This window comes from Nerophis ophidion, linkage group LG12 (assembly GCF_033978795.1).
Source record: "Nerophis ophidion isolate RoL-2023_Sa linkage group LG12, RoL_Noph_v1.0, whole genome shotgun sequence".
Lineage (NCBI taxonomy): Eukaryota > Metazoa > Chordata > Actinopteri > Syngnathiformes > Syngnathidae > Nerophis > Nerophis ophidion.
In genome coordinates this window covers 10,278,248-10,296,111 of record NC_084622.1, presented here as the reverse complement: position 1 = coordinate 10,296,111, position 17,864 = coordinate 10,278,248, and the positions used below count along the sequence as shown (strand labels likewise).

General features: G+C 41.8%; 1 protein-coding gene across 1 annotated transcript in view; it reads left to right on the top strand.

Moving 5' to 3' along the window:
* Positions 1-17,864, top strand: part of pclob (piccolo presynaptic cytomatrix protein b) — a 158,588-nt gene that overhangs the window by 80,412 nt on the left and 60,312 nt on the right. Inside the window, 5 exon segments of the mRNA XM_061918039.1 lie at positions 6,225-6,300; positions 6,373-6,492; positions 15,529-15,637; positions 16,658-16,725; positions 16,790-17,022. Of these exon segments, the coding sequence (XP_061774023.1) occupies positions 6,225-6,300; positions 6,373-6,492; positions 15,529-15,637; positions 16,658-16,725; positions 16,790-17,022 (606 nt within the window).

The window sequence follows — 17,864 nt, the reverse complement described above, 5'->3', positions numbered from 1 at the left end:
AGATTTTTTATTATAATAGTTTCCCACACCCCACACGTTTTATTGCTTAATTTATATATATATATATATATATATATATATATATATATATATATATATATATATATATATATATATATATATATATATATATATATATATATATATATATATATGTGTATATATATATGTATATATATATATATAAATTAGTTATGTTTTTAAATAAAATAAAAAATAAAGCATTAGATGTTTTATTATACTTGCCCACACATTTTTTATTATTTAATGTATTTCATTTATGTGTTTAATTTATGTATTTAAAAGATAAATAAAGCAATAAAAACATTTTATTATAATGAATGCCCACACATGTTTTTTTTCATTGCTTTATTTGTTATTAACAATCTTATTGGTGTTTATTGATGTACTATAACAAAGGAGTTACAATATACATCTTATAACAATCTTATTGGTGTGTTTATTCATGTACTATAACAAAGGAGTTTTAATATACATCTATTAACCATTTTATTGTGTGTTTATTAATGTACTATAACCAAGGAGTTGTAATATACATATTTATAACAATCTTATTGGTGTGTTTAGTCAAAAGGTGAAAGTTCAATTGGAGAAAATGCAGTAGTTTTTAAATTAATTATATTTTCAGTGTCAAATTGTTATTACAAGCGCTAACGCAGACAGATTATTTATAGCGGTAATGTGATCTTTAGCGTGTGCCCCTAAGTTTACACTATCGATTGGTCCGCTATTTCCTCGCTTCCCTGCTCCCTGGACATTTATTCTAGATCTTAAATATTGCATTTCCCCCGTACAGAAGACTTCTGACTTGGGACAATTTGACAGCCCTTTAGGGCCCCGAAAATGGCAAGGGCCCCGAAAATGGCAAGGGCCGACATGAAAACGTGAGGATTATGAGAATTTGTTTTGATCTAAATGAGAATATATGACGTGAGTTGGAACCCGAGTGATAGCAGACATTGTACAGTAAGTGACGTTTGCAGTAATAACCAGTCATAAAGAAAAAAAAAGCAAATATTGTGATGCGTTTTTTTATTAATGCACCGCGTATGCTTAAAATGATCAAAATAGGCAAATAATAAATATTATAAATGTTACATTACATATATACTTAGAACATGTACTGTATATAATAAATATTATTATAAATGATTCTACATTACATTTATACTTACATTATATATATATATAAAATGTTATTATACATTTTAGTACATTACATGTATACTTACATCATACATACATATATATATATATATATATATATATATATATATATATTGATGTATATATATATATATATATACATATATATATGTATGATGTAAGTATACATGTAATGTACTAGATTGGTAACACAGGTAACACGCAAGGACATTAGCACATCCGACAGGTACGTAGGATTAACCGAAGGAGCGTTTGAAGCCAGATGGAATAATCACAAGGCCTCCTTTAGAAACCAGACCTTGCGGAATTCTACAGAACTCAGCAAACACATTTGGAACCCCAAAGACAATAATGTTGAATATTCAATAACATGGCAAATTCTTGCATCCATCACACCTTACAACAGTGGTAATAAAAGATGCAACCTTTGCTTAGAAGAGAAACTGTTTATTACATATCATTCAGACCTGTCATCCCTCAACAAGCGCAGTGAAATCATTTCAACATGCCGCCACAGACGGAAACACCTCCTAGGTAACACATGATCCAATCACCACGCCGCTACGCCTGCCTGTACCCACCCACTCTGTGCCCTATACAAACCATTGTATGTGAATGCTTCCATTAAAATCTCCTGATGATTGAGGGAACCCCTCATGAAACAGTTCTGTAGAGATGAAGTAGTCTTGTGGTTTTTCCCAAATCTAATGTACTAACATTTTAATAAGATTTATTATACACATTATGTAAGTATATATGTTATATACTAACATTTATAATAACAATACATACATATATATATTATATATATATATGTATATATATATAATATGTATGTATGTATTGTTATATATATATATATATATATATATATATATATATATATATATATACTCCTCTCTGAGCTGCTACCTTACCGTGGTAGAGGAGTTTGCGTGTCCCAATGATCCTAGGAGCTATGTTGTCTGGGGGCTTTCATGCCCCCTGGTAGGGTCTCCCAAGACAAACAGGTCCTAGGTGAGTGATCAGACAAAGAGCAGCTCAAAGACTTCTATGGAATTACAACAAAATGAACCCAGATTTCCCTCGCCCGGAAGTGGGTCACCGGGGCCCCGCTCTGGAGCCAGGCCCGGAGTTGGGGCACGATGGCGAGCGCCTGGTGGTCGGGCCTGTCCCCATGGGGCCCGGCCGGGCACAGCCCGAAGAGGCAACGTGGGTCATCCCTCCAATGGGCTCACCACTCATAGGAGGGGCCATAGAGGTCGGGTGCATTGTGAGCTGGGCGGCAGCCGAAGGCAGGGCACTTGGCGGTCCGATCCTCGGCTACAGAAGCTAGCTCTTGGGACGTGGAACGTCACCTCACTGGGGGGAAGGAGCCTGAGCTAGTGCGCGAGGTAGAGAAGTTCCGGCTGGATATAGTCGGACTCACCTCGACGCAGAGCAAGGGCTCTGGAACCAGTTCTCTCGAGAGGGACTGGACCCTCTTCCACTCTGGCGTTGCCGGCAGTGAGAGGCGACGGGCTGGGGTGGCAATTCTCGTTGCCCCCCGGCTCAAAGCCTGCACGTTTGAGTTCAACCCAGTGGACGAGAGGGTAGCTTCCCTTCGCCTTCGGGTGGGGGTACGGGTCCTGACTGTTGTTTGTGCTTATGCACCAAACAGCAGTTCAGAATACCCACCCTTTTTGGGTACACTCGAGGGAGTACTGGAAAGTGCTCCTCCGGGTGATTCCCTTGTCCTACTGGGAGACTTCAACGCTCATGTTGGCAACGACAGTGAAACCTGGAGAGGCGTGATTGGGAAGAATGGTCGCCCGGATCTAAACCCGAGTGGTGTTTTGTTATTGGACTTTTGTGCTCGTCACAGTTTGTCCATAACAAACACCATGTTCAAACATAAGGGTGTCCATATGTGCACTTGGCACCAGGACACCCTAGGCCGCAGTACCATGATCGACTTTGTAGTTGTGTCATCGGATTTGCGGCCTTATGTTTTGGACACTCGGGTGAAGAGAGGGGCGGAGCTTTCTACCGATCACCACCTGGTGGTGAGTTGGCTGCGATGGTGGGGGAGAATGCCGGACAGACCTGGCAGGCCCAAGCGCATTGTGAGGGTCTGCTGGGAACGTCTGGCAGAGTCTCCTGTCAGAGAGAGTTTCAATTCACACCTCCGGGAGAACTTTGAACATGTCACGAGGGAGGTGCAGGACATTGAGTCCGAGTGGACCATGTTCCGAACCTCTATTGTAGAGGCGGCTGATTGGAGCTGTGGCCGCAAGGTTGTTGGTGCCTGTCGTGGCGGTAATCCCAGAACCCGTTGGTGGACACCAAAAGTGAGGGATGCCGTCAAGCTGAAGAAGGAGTCCTATCGGGTTCTTTTGGCTCATAGGACTCCGGAGGCAGTGGACGGGTACCGACGGGCCAAGCGGTGTGCAGCTTTAGCGGTCGCGGAGGCAAAAACTCGGACATGGGAAGAGTTCGGGGAAGCCATGGAAAACGACTTCCGGACGGCTTCGAAGCGATTCTGGACCACCATACAGCGCCTCAGGAAGGGGAAGCAGTGCACTATCAACACCGTGTATGGTGCGGATGGTGTTCTGCTGACTTCAACTGCGGATGTTGTGGATCGGTGGAGGGAATACTTCGAAGACCTCCTCAATCCCACCAACACGTCTTTCTTTGAGGAAGCGGTGCCTGGGGAATCTGTGGTGGACTCTCCTATTTCTGGGGCTGAGGTCGCTGAGGTAGTTAAAAAGCTCCTCGGCGGCAAGGCCCCGGGGGTGGATGAGATCCGCCCGGAGTTCCTTAAGGCTATGGATGCTGTGGGGCTGTCTTGGTTGACAAGACTCTGCAGCATCGCGTGGACATCGGGGGCGGTACCTCTGGATTGGCAGACCGGGGTGGTGGTCCCTCTCTTTAAGAAGGGGGACCGGAGGGTGTGTTCCAACTATCGTGGGATCACACTCCTCAGCCTTCCCGGTAAGGTTTATTCAGGTGTACTGGAGAGGAGGCTTCGCCGGATAGTCGAACCTCGGATTCAGGAGGAACAGTGTGGTTTTCGTCCTGGTCGTGGAACTGTGGACCAGCTCTATACTCTCGGCAGGGTTCTTGAGGGTGCATGGGAGTTTGCCCAACCAGTCTACATCTGCTTTGTGGATTCGGAGAAGGCATTCGACCGTGTCCCTCGGGAAGTCCTGTGGGGAGTGCTCAGAGAGTATGGGGTATCGGAATGTCTTATTGTGGCAGTCCGCTCCCTGTATGATCAGTGTCAGAGCTTGGTCCGCATTGCTGGCAGTAAGTCGGACACGTTTCCAGTGAGGGTTGGACTCCGCCAAGGCTGTCCTTTGTCACCGATTCTGTTCATAACTTTTATGGACAGAATTTCTAGGCGCAGCCAAGGCGTTGAGGGGTTCCGGTTTGGTGGCCACGGGATTAGGTCTCTGCTTTTTGCAGATGATGTAGTCCTGATGGCTTCATCTGGCCGGGATCTTCAGCTCTCACTGGATCGGTTCGCAGCCGAGTGTGAAGCGACCGGAATGAGAATCAGCACCTCCAAGTCCGAGTCCATGGTTCTCGCCCGGAAAAGGGTGGAGTGCCATCTCCGGGTTGGGGAGGAGACCCTGCCCCAAGTGGAGGAGTTCAAGTACCTAGGAGTCTTGTTCACGAGTGGGGGAAGAGTGGATCGTGAGATCGACAGGCGGATCGGTGCGGCGTCTTCAGTAATGCGGACGTTGTATCGATCCGTTGTGGTGAAGAAGGAGCTGAGCCGGAAGGCAAAGCTCTCAATTTACCGGTCGATCTACCTTCCCATCCTCACCTATGGTCATGAGCTTTGGGTCATGACCGAAAGGATAAGATCACGGGTACAAGCGGCCGAAATTAGTTTCCTCCGCCGGGTGGCGGGGCTCTCCCTTAGAGATAGGGTGAGAAGCTCTGCCATCCGGGAGGATCTCAACGTAAAGCCGCTGCTCCTCCACATCGAGAGGAGCCAGATGAAGTGGTTCGGGCATCTGGTCAGGATGCCACCCGAACGCCTCCCTAGGGATGTGTTTAGGGCACGTCCAGCTGGTAGGAGGCCACGGGGAAGACCCAGGACACGTTGGAAAGACTATGTCTCCCGGCTGGCCTGGGAACGCCTCGGGATCCCCCGGGAAGAGCTAGACGAAGTGGCTGGAGATAGGGAAGTCTGGGCTTCCCTGCTTAGGCTGCTGCCCCCGCGACCCGACCTCGGATAAGCGGAAGATGATATACATATATATATATAAAGTATTTAGTTAGCCACCGATTGTGCATGTTCTCCCACTTAAAATGATGACAGAGGTCTGTAATTTTCATCATAGGTACACTTCAACTGTGAGAGACAGAATGTGAAAAAAAAATCCAGGAATTCACATTGTAGGAATGTTAAAGAATTTATCTGTAAATTATGGTGGAAAATAAGTATTTGGTCAACCATTCAAAGCTCTCACTGATGGAAGGAGGTTTTGGCTCAAAATCTCACGATACATGGCCCCATTCATTCTTTCCTTAACACGGATCAATCGTCCTCAAAAACAGCCCCAAAGCATGATGTTTCCACCCCCATGCTTCACAGTAGGTCTGGTGTTCCTGGGATGCAACTCAGTATTCTTCTTCCTCCAAACACCACGAGTTGAGTTTATACCAAAAAGTTCTATTTTGGTTTCATCTGACCACATGACATTCTCCCAATCCTCTGCTGTATCATCCATGTATCCATTTTGGTATAAACTCAACTCGTGGAAGCGGCTTTGTAGCCTCCATTGTAAGTTCAATTTTGATCACATTTATTTAATATTTAGAATACAAAAGTATTTTGTAGTGATTGTGGACGATAAGCAAAAATCCAAAAAGAGTCCAGTTCCCCTTTAAGAGATGACTTACTTCAAAGAGACACTTGCTATTTGATGCAAAGTACCAAAACTAAAAAGTGTGTGACTCTCAGACCTCACGCAGTTCCAGTCAAATGTTGACTATTATGCTGAGTATGCATTTTTAACACCTTGTCACGTTTTCCTCAGATGAAACTGCTCCCTTACGTCTTCCCTCACACTCGGGTGAAGCTCCTGAGAGACCAGAGGGACTCCAGTGTGTCAGGTACTAACTCACACCGACCTTCATGATGTCCAATTCTAGGCTTCAGGGCTAATTGTTGCGTACTTTCTTTAGGCAACGGTCTTGGGATACGAGTGGTCGGTGGCAAACAGATTCCGGGGAGCCGCGGAGAGATCGGAGCCTACATTGCCAGAGTTGTTCCCGGTGGACTGGCAGAGGGCAAAGTCATTGAGGGTACAAGCAACTTGCAATTATTGCTTAAAGTCCAGACCGGTGCATTGGACGTCGAGTGAATTTAACATAATAGTGTGAGAGCCCAGTCCATAGTGGATCTAACATAATAGTGAGAGTCCAGTCCATAGTGGATCTAACATAATAGTGAGAGTCCAGTCCATAGTGGATCTAACATAATAGTGAGAGTCCAGTCCATAGTGGATCTAACATAATAGTGTGAGAGCCCAGTCCATAGTGGATCTAACATAATAGTGAGAGTCCAGTCCATAGTGGATCTAACATAATATTGAGAGTCCAGTCCATAGTGGATCTAACATAATAGTGAGAGTCCAGTCCATAGTGGATCTAAGATAATATTGAGAGTCCAGTCCATAGTGGATCTAACATAATAGTGAGAGTCCAGTCCATAGTGGATCTAACATAATATTGAGAGTCCAGTCCATAGTGGATTTAATATAATAGTTTGAGAGTCCAGTCCATAGTGGATCTTACATAATAAAGTCCTGATCTAATATAGTAATGTGACAGACTAGTCCATAGTGGATCTAACATAACAGTGTGAGAGTCCAGTCCATAGTGGATCTAACATATCAGTGAGAGTCCAGTCGATAGTGGATCTAACATAAAAGTGTGAGAGTCCAGTCCATAGTGGATCGAACATAATAGTGTGAAAGTCCAGTCCATAGTGGATTTACGATAATATTGTGAGAGTCCAGTCCATAGTGGATCTAACAAAATAGTGCGAGTCCAGTCCACAGAAGATCTAACATAATAGTGTGAGAGACCAGTCCATAGTGGTTCGAACATAATAGATTCCAGATCTAACATAATAATGTGAGAGTCCAGTCCATAGTGGATCTAGCATAATAGTGTGAGAGTCCAGTCCATAGTAGAGCTAACATAATATTGTGAGAGTCCAGTCCATAGTGGATCTAACATAATAGTGTGAGAGACCAGTCCATTGTGGATCTAACATAATAGTGTGAGAGTCCAGTCCATAGTGGAGCTAAGATAATATTGTGAGAGTCTAGTCCATAGTGGATCTAACATAATAGTGAGAGTCCAGTCCATAGTGGATATAATAGTGTGAGAGTCCAGTCCATAGTGGTTCTAACATAATAATGAGAATCCAGTCCATAGTGGATCTAATATAATAGTGAGAGTCCAGTCCATAGTGGATCTAGCCTAATAGTGTGAGAGTCCAGTCCATAGTGGATCTAGCCTAATAGTGTGAGAGTCCAGTCCATAGTGGATATAACATAATAGTGAGAGTTCAGTCCATACTGGAGCTAGCATAATATTCTCCACCAAGGAGAGGGGGGGGCAGAGCAGAAAAGAAACGGCAGATCAACTGGTCTAAAGGGGGGTTTATTTAAAGGCTAGAGTACACAAATTAGTTTTAAGATGGGACTTAAATGCTTCTACTGCGGTCACATCTCTAACTGTTACTGGTGTGACGGTTTGCTGGCATCGTGGTGCGGGTTTGTTCTCTCAATTATGCAGTCGGACTTGAACACAGCGTGAAGGTAAGAAATGATGATTTATTTATACTAAAAAATAGACTAAGAACAGAAAAACTGGTACTAGGCACAAAAGGCAAAACGAACAGAAGTAGCATGGGAGCTAGAAAGAACTAAAAGCGCTAGCAAGTGAGCTAGAGCACAAACAAGGACAAAGATAGTTTTACCACAGTCGAGAATCAGCGTCGTCACCTGTTGCATGGAACAGAAACTAGGAAGAAAGGACGAGTAACGGAAAAGGCAGGCTTAAATACAGACAGTGATCACAAACAGGTGAGAGGCGGGTGACACTAATGTGTGACTATGGCAACAGAACAAACAGGAACTAAGGAAGTCAAACACTAACAAGATTTGATACATAAACGGAACAAAACCAGATTATGACATGATCCGGGCAGCGGATCATAACAACTGGTAGAACATTCCAGAGTACCGGAGCCCCAATAGAAAACGCTTTATAGCCCGCAGACTTTTTTTGGGCTCTGGGAATCACTAATAAGCCGGAGTTCTTTGAACGCAGATTTCTTGCCGGGACATATGGTACACTAAACCTTTATCTTTTTTAAACCAAAATGCGTCCGTTCTCCCTTTTCTGTCCACACACTGTGTCTGCTCGTAAGTACTCTGTGAATTTGCGCTGCCGAACATGCTCCACGACGTGACCGGTACTTTTCAGAGGTGGTATAGTACTGAATATGACTCATTAGTAAAGCGGTATTGTACTGGTACGAGTAGGTACAACCTTATTACAGCACGATCCAAAAAAGTCATGCGTTTGTGCTTTGGTGTCGTTTCCTATTATAAGAGAATCCACCTTAGGGTGCAGTTAGTCATCAGGCTATATTTAGCATGCGGCTTGCAACCCGGGCACTGCAATCTGAAATCTGCACGTGCCGATTCTTCGAGTTAAATGTTGTTTTCTTAACACCACGCAATGTTTGATTTGGGAATGGACTCGTTTCATCTCAGAACTGTTTTGACGAGGCAAATCCTTTTCAACCCATATTCAATTGAATTCACTACAAAGACAACATATTTGATGTTCAAACTGATAAACATTTTTCATTTTTTGCAAATAATCATTAACTTTAGAATTTGATGCCAGCAACGCGTGACAAAGAAGTTGGGAAAGGTGGCAATAAGTACTGATAAAGTTGAGGAATGCTCGTCAACCAGGTGTGCAGGCTAATTGGGAACAGGTGGGTGCCACGATTGGCTATAAAAACAGCTTCCCAAAAAATGCTTTCACAAGAAATAATGGGGCGAGGTACACCCCTTTGTCCACAACTGCGTGAGCAAATAGTCAAACAGTTTAAGAACAACGTTTCTCAAAGTGCAATTGCAAGAAATTTAGGGATTTCAACAACTACGGTCCATAATATCATCAAAAGGTTCAGAGAATCTGGAGAAATCACTCCACGTAAGCGGCGTGTCTGGAAACCAACATTGAATGACCGTGACCTTCGATCCCTCAGACGTCATTGTATCAAAAACCGACATCAATCTCTAAAGGATATCACCACACAGGAACACTTCAGAAAACCACTGTTGCTAAATACAGTTTGTCGCTACATCTGTGAGTGCAAGTTAAAGCTCTACTATGTAAAGTGAAAGCCATTTATCAACAACATCCAGAGATCATCTAAGATGGACTGATGCAAAGTGGAAAAGTGCTCTGTGGTCTGACGACTCCGCATTTCAATTTTTTTTTACACATATTCGACATTGTGTCATCCCGACCAAAGGGGAAGCAACCATCCAGACCAGGGGTCGGGAACCTTTTTGAGTGAAAGAGCCATGAAAGCCAAATCTTAAAAAAATGTATTTCTTTGAGAGCCATGTAATATTTTTTAACACTGAATACATCTAAATGTGTCCATTTTTAAGTAAGACCAACATTTTTAGAGTCTCTTATTATTTTTATTGACATTGTTATTCTGACGCTAACCAATAATAAATAAAATATTTCATACCATTAATGTAACTTCTTGAACAGGTGAGGTAGAAAACGGATGGATTAAAATGCAGGAGAATGTTTTATACTTTGAATGTTATTTTTAACACTTTGATTCCCAGTGGAATTATTCATTACTTATCGTGGTAAGCAATGTCAGCTAAGATTTATCTGAGAGCCAGATGCAGTTATTAAAAGAGCCATAGGTTCCCTACCCCTGATCCAGACTGTTATCGACGCAAAGTTGAAAAGCCAGCATCTGTGATGGTATGGGGGTGTATTAGTGCCCAAGGCATGGGTAACTTACACATCTGTGAAGGCACCATTAATGCTGAAAGGTACATACAGGTTTTGGAACAACATATGTTGTCATCTAAGTGCCATCTTTTTCATGGACGCCCCTGCTTATTTCAGCGAGAAAATGCCAAGCCACATTCAGCTCGTGTTACAACAGCGTGGCTTTGTAAATAAAAGAGTGCGGGTATTTTCCTGGCCCGCCTGCAGTCCAGACCTGCCTCCCATTGAAAATGTGTGGCATATTATGAAGCGTAAAATATGACAGCAGAGACTGTTGAACGACTGAAGCTCTACATCAGGGGTGTCAAACTCAAATACAGAGTGGGCCAAAATTTTAAACGGAACAAAGCCGCGGGCCAAGGTTGAACAAATGAACCTTTTAATAGGGACCCAAACAAGTTTTGCATTAAATATTGAACAAGCAAGGCTTATATAACTTTAGTGACATGCAAAATCCAGTTTCAATTAATAATAATAATTGAAAAAATATCAAGGGCATATCAAATAAAATTTAAATAAAAATTGTATGCCTTTTTTTCCATTTGCAATTTTCTGAGGTAAATATCATTTTTTTTCCACAAGCTAATAATAAATAACAATAATGAATGAACCAAACATTCAAGCCTTGAAGTAGCAGGGAAAATGCATGAATAAAACGTTAATTATTGGTCAGTTTGCTGGAAGTTTCCCGGAAGACTTAGTGCTGCAAGGGGTTCTGGGTAATTGTTCTGTTGTGTTACGGTGCGGATGTTCACCCAACATGTGTTTGTCATTCTTGTTTGGTGTGGGTTCACAGTGTGGCGCATATTTGTGACAGTGCTAAAGTTGTTTATACGGCCACCCTCAGTGTGACCTGTATGGCTGTTGACCAAGTATGCATTGCATTCACTAGTGCGTGTGTGTGTGTGTGTAAAAGCCACAAATATTATGTGACACGCTGTTAGTATGCAGGAAAAGCGGCCGTGACGACCGGTTGTAGAGAACGCTAAAGGCAGTGCCTTAAATGCACGTCCCCAATATAGTTGTCCAGGTGGAAATCGGTAAAAATTCGGGAGAATGGTTGCCCCGGGAGATTTTCGGGGGGGGCACTGAACTTCGGGAGTCTACCGGGAAGATTAGGAGGGTTGGCAAGTATGAGTATTAGCGGTGAATGCGGTGTTACAGCGGCTCTAATGCTAAATTGATATTGCCTCAAGGCCCAAATTAAATTACACGGCGGGCCAGATTTGGCCTGCGGGCCAGAATTTGACACCCATGCTCTACATAAAACAAGAATGGGAAATAATTCCACTTCGAAAGCTTCAACAATTAGTTTCCTCAAATCTCCCAAACGTTTATTGAGTGTTGTTAGAAGAAAAGGTGATGTAACATAGTGGTGAACATGCCCTTTCCCAACTACTTTGGCACGTGTTGCAGCCATGAAATTCTAAGTTAATTATTATTTTTAAAGAAAACAAATCAAGTTTAAGAGTTTGAACATAAACTATCTTGTCTTTGTAGTGCATTCAACTAAATATGGGTTGTAAAGGATTTGCAAATCATTGTATTCTGTTTATATTTACATCAAACACAATGTCCCAACTCATATGGAAACAGGGTTTGTAGAACCGTGCAAGCGTGGCAACAACACGACGTGCCTTCAGGAGCCAGGAGAAATAGAGCATGGGGATGGGCAAAATGAATTTGTGTTGTACTGCCGCAGCCCAGGGAGTTTTCTGGAAAAGAAGCACATTAATCCCAGCAGCCGTTGAGGTTTTTTGAGCGTGAGCTGTGTAGGCTTATGATTGAAATACCGGGGCTTTAACTCTTTTTTGAGCAGCTGCAAACAAATCAATGATACGGCATTTCAACCTTAAAAAAATTATGCAAAACTCACTGAATGACACTCATGCTGTAAACAAATATGCGGCAATGAAGCCACGCTGGTCGTACGCTGGCGTGTTTGTGCAGGCAAGGAGATTATTGGCTTCAATAGGCGAGGAGGTGTAACACACACACTGCTGCTGGCTTCGCGCAAAGTGAAGACCTTGGGTGGCGACAACACCGACAAACAAACCGTCGTCTGCAGCGCACGGCGAACAATGGACGGGGAAAAACACCAGAATGTAAAGGACTTTGATCAATGACAGAAAAGCAGGTGCGGCCAAATCAGCCACCTGGCAACAAGAACTCAAAACCAAGCAAAAGGAGCATTGAAACACATACCTGGCCGCTAAACTAAGGAGAATAATCCACAGACTAGGGTTGTCGCCATACCTTTCACCTTTATCTTTAGTGTTTAAGCCAAAACGCATCCGTTCTCCCTTTTCTGTCTACACGCTGTGTCTGCTTGTAAGTACTCTGTGTGTGTGCACTGCCGAACATGCGCCTCTGCTCGTAAAACCAGCAATGTGACGACGTGACCGTTACAAAAAAAAGTACAGATATACATATACACATACATGTACATATACATTCACTGTACAAACATATATATACACATACATATAAATACACAGTATATTCACTGTACACATACATATACATGTACATATACATTCACTGTACAAACATACATATACGCATACATGTACATATACAGTATATTCACTGTGCAAACATACATATACACATACATGTATATATACATTCACTATACAAACATACATATACACATATAGATGCATTCACTTTACAAACATACATATACACATACATGTACGTATACATTCACTGTACAAACATACATATACACATACTGTACACATACATATACACATACATGTACATATACATTCACTTTACAAACATACATATACACATGCATGTACATAGACATTCACTATACAAACATACATATACACATACTCTACATATACATTCACTGTACAAACATACATATACACATACATGTACATATACATTCACTATACAAACATACATAAAACATACATGTACATACACATTCACTGTACAAACATACATATACACATACAAGTACATATACATTCACTGTACAAACATACATGTACACATACTGTACACATACATATACACATACATGTACAAATATATTCACTGAATAAACATACATATACACATACATGTACATATACATTGACTGTACAAACATACATATACACATAAATGTACATATACATTCACTATACAAACATACATATACACATACATGTACATTGACTGTACAAACATACATGTACACATACATGTACATGTATGTGTACATGTATGTACACTCATACACATACATGTACATATACATTCACTTTACAAGCATACATATACACATACATGTGCATATACATTGACTGTACAAACACACATATACACATAAATGTACATATACATTCACTATACAAACATACATATACACATACATGTACATTCACTGTACAAACACACATGTACACATACATGTACATGTATGTGTACATGTATGTACACTCATACACATACATGTACATATACATTCACTTTACAAGCATACATATACACATACATGTACATATACATTCACTGTACAAACATACATATACACATACATGTACATAAACATTCACTGTACAAACATACATACTGTATACCCATACATATACATGTACATTCACTATACAAACATACATATACTGTACATATACAAGTACATATACACTTATGCACATAATCACATTCCATCAAACATATATTAACGTTCTTGCCCTACAGAAAACTAAGTAACACACGGCACACTGACAAAGCTTAACCTATGGTTACTATAACAATCTACAAGGTTAATATAGTTGGCTTCTCTTTCTTCCCCTCAATTTATCTGCTTTCTTTTGTATCTCTTCATCAATACATATATGTATTGTTGCATTTGAACAACTGTATTGTTGATAAGAGAGGCACATTTTTGTTTTGATTATTTATTATCAATAGTGCTATTTTTTATTGGTATTTGTATTGCTCCATTTATAGTGGAAGAATGTTTTTTCCTCATTTCTGTATTATTATTTGTTTCACTAATTGCTTCTTTGCTATCACTTATTCTATCATATATGTGTACATTGTATTTGCTGATGTTGCTTTTTATTAGCGCATGTCTAGAATTTCCGTCGGGTCAAACTCGTTTCGCTAAATAATTAGCATATACCTACAATTTCAGCCGTTCAAACTCGTCATGTCACGAGTGACACTTCACCTGTCATCATTTTCAAAATGGAGGAAGTTGATTTCAATAATTTGAAATTGCATTAAGGGAAGAAGATTAAGAGCTATTCAGTAGGATTTAAGGTCCAAGCTATTGAATATGCTAAACAGAACAGTAAGCAGTTATGTTTTATTAATATACCGTAGCTGCGTGTGTCAAATATGAGTCGTTAAATGACTCCCGCCTCCTGGTAATAGAGGGCGCTAGTGATCCTTCGTGCGACTACTCGGCTGCAGAAGAACTGACAACAAGTAGCAAGAGTGAGCAGCGATCGTTTATTTTTTCCTCTCGCTTGCACTTTTAACATGGAGGATTACATATCTAAAATAAAACCGTTTTCTAAACTGCACTTTCAATCGAAGCAGGAGGTAATAAAGGAAGATCTCCATCGAGACAGAGAGACTTTTTAAACCGAAGAAAGATAAGGAAGACTTCTATAAACAAGTTATCAATGCTTTTGATCAGAAGGAGCTGCGCATGGACTTCATTTATAAGTAAAGGTAAGACCATAATAACGTTTTTTTTTTCATTAAATGTGCTTTTCATGATGGTATCCTTACATCACACTCAAATGTATGAGCGCAGGCTTAAATTTACCGCGTGCCTTTGGTAAGTGCCGGACTGAGAAGAGGTTTTAAAATAGTTAGCGCATGCTTGCCTTTACCGCATACCTTTGGTAAGTGCCGGACTGAGAAGAGGTTTTAAATCAATTAGCGCCTTGTCGGCAATTCAAGGAAATACGGTATATGATTAAATAAATAATAATAACAAAGCAATAAAATACATTTATTATAATGGTTGCCCACACATTTTTTTATTGCTTAATTTGTTATAATTATGTATTAAAAAATGTATTATAAAAAATCATGCAAAAGTGCAGATTCCAACTACTGAAATACTTTGTATAGTTCAAGACTTACGGTCATTGGAAAACATCACTGCAGCTACACTAAATCTGAAAGATCTAAAAAAAAATATGATTTGGGAATGTCCGGGGGGCCAGATTGAAAAGCTCAACCTTGGCTTGGATTTACTGTCGTAAATCCATGCATAACCTTTACTTTTGCCCCCACCAGGCATGCAGGTGCTGGAGTGGAACGGCATCCCGATGACAGGGAAGACCTACGAAGAAGTGCAAGGCGTCACGGCGCAGGCGTGTGCGGAGGCGGAGCTCTGTGTGCGGCTGTAAGTCCCGGCTGTCACCCACCGGCCCTCCCGTCCCACCCAAACACTTTGACATGTTTACATGCAATATGGCGACCCTCTCCTCCATCTGGACAAATAAACCTACCGGTTGATATACAGTGGGGCAAAAAAGTACTTAGTCAGCCACCGATTGTGCAAGTTCTCCCACTTAAAATGATGACAGAGGTCTGTAATTTTCATCATAGGTACACTTCAACTGTGAGAGACGGAATGTGAAAAAAAAATCAAGGAATTCACATTGTAGGAATTTTAAATATTTTTTTTGTAAATGTAAGTATTTGGTCAACCATTCAAAGCTCTCACTGATGCAAGGAGGTTTTGGCTGAAAATCTCACGATACATGGCCCCATTCATTCTTTCCTTAACACGGATCAATCGTCCTGTCCCCTTAGCAGAAAAAAAGCCCCAAAGCATGATGTTTCCACCCCCATGCTTTACAGTAGGTCTGGTGTTCTTGGGATGCAACTCAGTATTCTTCTTCCTCCAAACACGACGTGTTGAGTTTATACCAAAAAGTTATATTTTGGTTTCATCTGACCACATGACATTCTCCCAATCCTCTGCTGTATCATCCATGTATCCATTTTGGTATAAACTCAACTCAACAGAATACTGAGTTGCATCCCAAGAACACCACACCTACTGTGAAGCATGGGGGTGGAAACATCATGCTTTGGGGCTGTTTTTCTGCTAAGGGGACAGGACGATTGATCCGTGTTAAGGAAAGAATGAATGGGGCCATGTATCGTGAGATTTTCAGCCAAAACCTCCTTCCATCAGTGAGAGCTTTGAATGGTTGACCAAATACTTACATTTACAAAATAATTATTTAAAATTCCTAAAATGTGAATTACTGGATTTATTTTTCACATTCTGTCTCTCACAGTTGAAGTGTACCTATGATGAAAAATACAGACCTCTGTCATCATTTTAAGTGGGAGAACTTGCACAATAGGTGGCTGACTAAATACTTTTTTGCCCCACTATGGAACCAAACAGGGACCTGAACATGCTGTCTGACCCCGAGCACCCACAAGTCCTGGAGCACCACGTCCAGCTCAAGGCCGGTACGTACGTTGCACTTGCATTCCCATCGCCACACCCCCTTACCGTGTGGGTGTTTCTCGTCAGTCGGTGGGCAGCGTTCTCCCGGCGTGGATCCCAACCAGCTGGCGGCGGAGCTGCAGAAGGTGTCCCAGCAGCAGGCTCCGGGTGCGGGAGCCGGACCCGGAGGGTTGGGAGCTTTGTCGGCGTTGGAGCGCACCGCGCTCCTCCACTCGGGCCCCGGGTCGGCGGCTTCCAGTGGCGTGCCGAGCCCCGGCCAGCCCGCCTCCCCTGCTATCAACAAGAAGCAACGACACAAGGTAGGGGATTTTAATGACCGCTTGATGATGTTACGACGTCTTTGACTGACACAAAGAAATACTCGCAGAGTGGCGTTTTAAAATGAAAACAAAATGGTGAGGCATCAAAGGCTACACTCTCCCTGACCACCTGAGAGCACCACAGACTGAGGAAGCTTTAAAAAAAGGCTTAAAATCCCTTCTTTTTTTTTTAAAAAAAGAAGCCTTTTTATAGATATATACATACTAGTTCTAGCTATAAGGTTGATCTAGTTTTTATTTTTATTATCTTTTTATTATTATTATTATTATTTTTAAATGCATTGTTGCACTTTAAGATTGTTTGCAAAATGCAAAGTGCTTTTTACAGATAAAATCTATTATCATTTGACCCACCCCCTTATTCACCCCCTGGGAGGTGAGAGGGAGCAGTGATCAGCAGCGGTGTTCGCGCCCAGGAACCATTTTTGGTGATTAAACCCCCAATTCCAACTTTTAATGCTGAGTGTCAAGCAGGGAGGTAATAAATCCCATTTTGTATAGTCTTTATTTTAAGTTAACGTTAAGTTAAGTTAAAGTACCAATGATTGTCACACACACACACACACACACACACACACACACACACACACACACACACACACACACACACACACACTAGGTGTGGTGAAATGTGTACTCTGCATTTGAACCATCCCCTTGTTCACCCCCTGGGAGGTGAGGGGAGCAGTGAGCAGCAGTAGTGGCCACTGTTGTGAAATTTGTCCTCTGCAGACCGGGCTTTCTGCTACACGGTTCCCAGTCTGTGGAAAGCTCTCCCTTACCACCTGAGGGCACCACAGACTGTGAAAGCTTTTAAAAAA